Source organism: Elephantulus edwardii, unplaced genomic scaffold (assembly GCF_000299155.1).
Source record: "Elephantulus edwardii isolate Elephantulus edwardi_28Jun2011 unplaced genomic scaffold, EleEdw1.0 scaffold00018, whole genome shotgun sequence".
Classification (NCBI taxonomy): domain Eukaryota; kingdom Metazoa; phylum Chordata; class Mammalia; order Macroscelidea; family Macroscelididae; genus Elephantulus; species Elephantulus edwardii.
The window spans coordinates 21,175,471-21,182,155 of record NW_006399768.1 but is presented as its reverse complement, the minus strand read 5'-3'; the positions used below and the strand labels follow the sequence as shown (position 1 = coordinate 21,182,155).

Genomic DNA, 6,685 nt, shown 5'->3' with positions numbered 1-6,685 from the left:
AACAGCCGCCGCCGCGCTCCGGAGGCGGCTCCCGCGCCCACCCGCCGCCCGTCGGGCCGGGCCGCCCACCTGTCCCGGGGGTCGATCCAGCTGGTCCTCCTGGTGTTGTGGTCGATGTAGAAGATCTTGCCGTCGTAGTCCCTGGCCTCCTCCCAGCCCCGGGGTAGCGGCAGCTGCCCGCTCCCGGCCCTTCTAGGCATGGTCGGCGGCCTCGCCGGCGAGCGGCGCCCCCATAAGGACCAGGCGCGGGACGCGGCGGGAACGGCAGCTGGCGCGGGGCTGCGGGCTGCTCCGCAAGCGGTGGGGCCACGCGAAGGGGGGGCGGCTCAGGAAGCGCTGCTCTCGGCCCCGCTCGGGATCAGTCCACCATGTCTGCGTCGGAGCAGTCGAGCGAACCCTCCTCCTTCCCTCCGCCGCCGCCGCCGCCGCTGCCTCCGCCTCTTCCTCCTCCTCCCCGTCCCCCTGCGGCCGCCGAGGGTCGCGGCGCCCAAGCTGCCCGAGCCACCGCCTTCTGGGCTCGGATCCCAGCAGCTCCGCCAAGCTGCGCGGCGGCCACGGGCCTCCTCATTTGCATGCTATTAGCATGCGCGCGGTCCCACCCCCCCTCATCTGCATGCACATTCCTCGCCGCCACATTCCAGGGCTTAACCCAGTCGCTGCCGCCGTCCGCCTCGAGGCGGCGCGAGCGGGGGAGGGGGAGCCCGCGGGTCAGTGGGCGGGGCCAGCCGTGGAATGCGCGGCTCGCTCCCCGCCCCCTTTCCCCTTCCCCACCCCCACCCGCCCCAAATATCTCCCCACCGATAAACGCCTTGGGTCCTTCAAGTTTCGGTACCGGGAAGATTGCAAAAGCCTAGTCTCCTCCACCCCCTCAAACTTCTTTCCGTCTTCTAGGGAAACCACAAGACTTTCAAGAGGAAAAGGGTGGGGAAAGCTCTCCTCGGAAGAAAAAGTCCCAGCCAAGCCCGAAGGCACAAAGGCTTCCCCCACGCCGTGCCCGGAGCACTTTCAGGGCCCGAACGGCGTACAGGGGACGGTGGGAAAGTGGGCGAGGTACCGAAAGCGCCAGGAGCGTGGTGCAGAGACACTTTGGTTCCCGGGCGCTCTGCAGAGGCGCTTGGCCCTCGTTGACCTCGGTGGAGAGGCCTGGCGGCTCGCAGCGGAAAGCTAGGGCGGGTCCCGCGCTCCGGGAGCGCGGCGAGTGCCCAGCTCTCCGGCCCGCGGGGAGGACTCGGGCCTCGCCCGGGACGCGAGCCGGGTCGCCCTCTGCGCGCTAGTCATGGGCACACTGTCCCCGGAGCCTCCCGCCGAGCCAGTGCGCGCGACACGCCCGGTCAACCGTGGGACCTCCTCTGCCAGAAGCCTTCGCCGTAGGGGCTTAGGACATCTGGACATGGACATAATTCGGTATCTAGTCCCTTTTGTGCAGCTTCCAGGTCCCGGAAACCTCTGGACCGGTGCTGTGGTCTAGGGGTCCTAACCACAAGGAGGGGGGCTGTGCAGAAGTCTGGCTGCCCTAGGCCCTAGGCTGCTCCAGCTGGGATCATCTCGCATTCCACAACAAGCATTTATTTATTCATCAGCTACTACTACATGAGCACAGAGAAGGAGCTGGAACGAGCTTTCAGTGTTCCTAGTCCCAAAACTCCTAATCCAGAACACACCACAATGCCTTGGTCAATTTCCTTCGGATTACTTAACGGTTCCGTTTAAAACGCATAGTCTCCAGAGAGACTTAAGGAGCTCAGGCACTCACTTATTAAGGTGAATTCAGTTCTGCTGTTATTGAGCTCTAATAATTTGCAGGAGCCAATGAGAACCCAAAAAACCAAACCCACTGCCATCGAGTTAGGATTTACAAGGTTTTAAATCTTAATAAGGAGGAGACTGCTCTATAGAAGTGGTTGGTGGATTCCGACCCTAATTCCAAGGCTAATGTGTCGCAGAGGGTTTGGACCAACCAACTTCTTCCTTTGAAGGATTCACATCACCACCAGGGAGGGAAGTGGAATGAGATTCACTAGAGTGCATTGTTGTTAGCTGTGAAGCAAATGTTCAAGAAGAAGGAGAAGGGACAGCCTGAGATTCCCAAACTGTCAGGACATCTGCGGTCAGTCACAGAAATGGAGGACAGATCCAGCAGTGAAAGAACTGAAAGCGAGGCTTCAAACAGTTCAACAGAAGGTACTAGCTAGACCGGCAATTGTTTTATTTGTTGGGTTTTGATTGGACTTTTTGGGTTTGTTTTTGCAGTTGGAGCTGAGGCCCTCAGACTTAAAGGAAATTACAAAGAAGACTCATGATGAGCAAGAGCTGCTGCAAAAGTCGCTCAAAGAAGATTGGTCATTCTGAATGTTGATCCAGGCCGTGGACACCCTGAGGTCTTCGGATGCCTGACTTGGCATAGGTTGCATCATCTATCTTTCTTTGTTGGTGGTGTACTGGAGCCCAAATAAAATCTGATTTTATCTATCAGTAAAAGAGGAATATTCTTCACACTTAGGTCCTTTCTGCACCAGTCATGCAGTTGGGTTCAGAATCTGGCAATATTTTGCTCAAGTAAATGCAGAAGTAGAGGGCTAATCAACAAAAACTACTATGATTCTGTCTGTTCTCCAGCATTCCATTTCCTTTTCCCTGGTTTTTCTTTTTCTCCAGTGACAATGATCTGTGATGATGACTCTCCCTAAACAAAGACCCCACTGTCAATATCCAAATCTTGTTGCTGTTATTGTCATGTGCTGTCAAGTTGACTATGACTCATAGCGACCCTATGCACAATAACTCTGAACCATGATCTATCCTGAGCTAATCTCACTGTCTCTGACACCCCTACCCTCCTTACCCCAGTTACTGTGTCAATCCATCTCATCAAGGATATTCGTCTCTGGTGCTGTCACTGCACACTTCCAAGCATGATATCCTTCTCCAAAGACTGGTCCCTCCTGGCTATATGCTCAAAGTATGTGAGACAGAGTCTCAAAAATCTTTGCCTCCAAGGAACAGCTTGGTTTCACCCTTTCCAAGACAGACCTGCTTGTTTTCTTGGCAGTGCAGGGAATGTTCACTAGTCTTCTCCAGCACCACAACACAAAAGCATCATTTCTTCTTCTATCATCCTTAGTTATTGTCCAGCTCTCTAATGCATAACAAGTAATTGTGAAGACCATGGCCTGGATCAGGCACACCATACTCTCTAGATCAACATTGTTGCCCTTTAGCATTCTGGAGTGGTCCCTGACAGCAGATTTTCATAATTCAGTTTGTCTTTTGATTTCCTGACTGCTGGTGTCAAAAGTGTTGATTGTGGAACCGAGCAAGCTGAAAAGTGTTAACAATCTCAACCTGTCCAAATCTTTGTTGTTGTTGTTATGTGCCGTCCAGTCACTTGGGACTCATAGCGACCCTATGTACAACAGCCCTAAACTCTGCTCTGTCCTGTGCCAATCGCACTGTCTCTGACACACCCATCCTGATTACCCCAGCCACTAAATCAATCCACCTCATAGAGGGCCTTCCCCTCCTGCGCTGTCCCTCCACCCTCCCAAGCATGATGTCCCTCTCCAAGGACCGGTCTCTCCTCACAACATGTCCAAAGTATGTTAGACGGAGCCTCAGAATCCTTGCCTCCAAGGAGCCACCTGGTTTAACCCTCTCCAGGACAAATCTGTTTGTTTTCCTAGCAGTCCATGGTATTCTCAATACTCTTCTCCAGCACCACAGCTCAAAGGCATCAATTCTCCTTCTATCCTCCTTGGTCATTGTCCAACTCTCTGATGCATAACAAGTGATTGTGAAGACCAAGGCCTGTATCAAACGCACCTTAGTCTCCAGAGAGACACCTTTGCTCTTCAGTACTTTGGAGAGGTCCCTAACAGCAGACTTTTCCATGGCAATGCGCCTTTTAATTTCCTGGCTACTGGTGCCAAGACTGTTGACTATGGAGCCAAGCAAACTAAAGCTGTGTACAATCTCAATCTCTCTCTCTCTTTTTTTTTTTTTTAGAACATAATTCACTTTCTTTTTTATAGAAAATCTACTAGGTGGTGGCCACAGCTGGAGCCTGAGTCCTCTGCACGGAGACTCTGGTAGGGAGACTTCGTGAACACCGTCTCTTTCCAGAGATCTGGGGTCAGATAGCTGTAGGTCTTTGAGATGGCATCAAAGGTGGCCTTAGCAAAGTTGCCCAGGGTAGCTGTGCAGCCCCTGGCTGAGGCATAACAGTCATCAATTCCAGCCACCATCAACAGCTTCTTAGGCACAGGGGCCCAGACGATTCCAGTGCCTCGGGGTGCAGGGATCAGACACACCAACACAGAGCCACAGCGCCCAGTCACCTTGCAGGGAACGGTGTGAGGCTTGCCAATCTTGTTCCCCCAGTAGCCACGCCGCACAGGGACACTGGAGAGCTTGGCTAGAATGATGGCCCCACGGATAGTAGTAGCCACCTCCTTGGAGCACTTGACGCCCAAGCCAACATGGCCGTTATAGTCTCCGATGGCAACAAAGGCCTTGAACCTGGTCCGCTGGCCAGCACGTGTCTGCTTCTGCACTGGCATGATTTTCAACACCTCATCCTTGAGGGACATGCCCAGGAAGAAGTCGATGATCTCAGATTCCTTGATGGGCAGGGAGAAAAGATAAATCTCCTCCAATGATTTAATCTTCATATCTTTCACCAGACGGCCCAGTTTGGTGACGGGGAGCCACTCCTTGCCCTTGGCTTTGCCTCCTCGAGCTCCGCGGCCCCTCCCACGGCCCCGTCCACTGCCGCGGCCCCAACCCCGCAGACCGCTACCGAAGCCTCCGCAGAAACCGCCGCGGGCTCCCAACCCAGGGCCTCCAGGGCCTCCAGGCCCTCCCGCTGCACCGGTGTCATCCGCCATTTGGTGTTTTCTCAGAAAAGCAATCTCAATCTCTTCACCATCCATCCTGATGCTGCCAATTGGTCCAGTGGTGAGAATCTTTGTCTTCTTAGCATTGGGCCTCAATCCATGTCCAAATCTTAGGTACCAGAAAAATCACTGTCAGAAATGAGAACTGTTAGGGGCAGTCCAGCCAGGCCTCTATTCTTAACAACCCCATGTATTATAGGATACAACTGTACGTAAACTTGCAGACTTTTTCCAGGTCAGATTGATATCCCTAACCTTTCTGTTAGCAGCCAATTGCAAATCACTTGCATCACCCAGACTCCTAAGAAGTGGAAAACATATTCATTGATTCCCATTCACAGCAATCCTTTGATGGGGTATGCCCCACAGAGTTTGAAAGGCTGGAATCTGCCAGAGCAGACTTACTTCTCCAGCTTGGTGACAGCCAACTGCCAAACTTTCTGTAAGTGGCTGAGCACGTTTACCACTGCACCACCATAGTTACCTTTGAAAGGGATATTGCAAAAATTATTTTGAATGATGATGTAGTTATTTCTAATGATTGGGCACTTGGCAGCTAAATGAAAGGTTAGCAGTTCAAGTCCATGTAGAGGTACCTGCCAGCATACTTTCAAAAGATCACAGCCGCAGAAAATCTTACAGAATGCAATACGCCCTGGAATACATTGAGTAGCTGTAAGTCCCACCACTTACCTGTTAGTTTGCCATATTGCGGTGACTTGTTTGTTGCTGTGATACCGGAAACTTTGCCATGAGTATTTCAAATACTAGCAGGGCCACTAAACATGGAAAATTCAGCATAGGTCCCAGATAAGACAGACTAGAAAGCAGAACTGGCAGTTGACTTCTAAAATGTTTAACCTTAGGAATAGTCGCAAAACATTGTCTGAGTTAATACTGAAGAGTGACCTACTCCCATGTGACCCTTACCCAGCTTGAAAGGCCCTCAAAATGTGACTAGGAAAGAGCTGCCTCCTCAAAGTAGCTTAATAGCTTAATGATGTGGATGGAGAAAAATTTCAGGGCCTTTATCTGCTGATGAGATATAATTTAACATAAGAAAAAAACAACTGCAACCATCCATTAATAATCAGAATGTGGAATGTACTAAGCATGAATCTAGAAAATTAAAAGCTATGAAAAATTAAATGGAACATGTACAAATCTATAGTAAACTGGAATGGATTGTTGTTGGAATAGACTCATAGCTGACCTTAGCAAAAGGTTTTCAGAGGCAGAAAGTCTTAAGTTAAGATGAGCTCCCTAAAATGCTTTTTTGGTATTGCTCATTTTGAATCTGACAATCAGCTGGTCTACTATGCTGATAATGACAAATTAGAGAGGAATGGTGCTGAATTCACTATCAAAATAACTTTTTCCAGATCTTTCCTGAAGCGCAGGGAACTCTGGTGGCCTTGCTGCCAACCCTAAGGCTTGAGGTTTGAATCCACTAGCTTCTCCCCAGGAGAAATATGCACAATCTTCTACATTTTTTAAAGCCTCTGAAAGCCCACTGAAGTGTCAGCTATGAGTTAATTCTGACCCCATAGCAATGACTTTGCTATTGACTCACTTACCTCCTGAAGCAAATACTGACAGTGATAGGATAACACCCAGACACACACAAGAAAGGCCTGTTAATGTTGTTATTCAGATTTACACACTAACCACTAAAACCAAAGATTAATTAATTAACTACTTCTACCAACTTCATGCAATCAAAATGCATTGACAATTACTGGTGATTGGAATGTAAAGTTGGACACAAAGGACTGGTAATTAAAAAATATGAT

General features: G+C 50.6%; 1 protein-coding gene and 1 pseudogene across 1 annotated transcript in view; both read right to left on the bottom strand.

The window, feature by feature from the left end:
• Positions 1 to 200, bottom strand: part of WWC2 (WW and C2 domain containing 2) — a 295,272-nt gene extending 295,072 nt beyond the window's left edge. The window contains exon 1 of the mRNA XM_006882228.1: positions 70 to 200. Coding sequence (XP_006882290.1) covers positions 70 to 200 — 131 coding nt within the window. The remainder of the gene's footprint in view (positions 1 to 69) is intronic.
• A 3,836-nt stretch (positions 201 to 4,036) lies between these two features.
• On the bottom strand, positions 4,037 to 4,823 carry LOC102855280 (annotated as a pseudogene).
• Between the last annotated feature and the right edge of the window lie 1,862 nt (positions 4,824 to 6,685).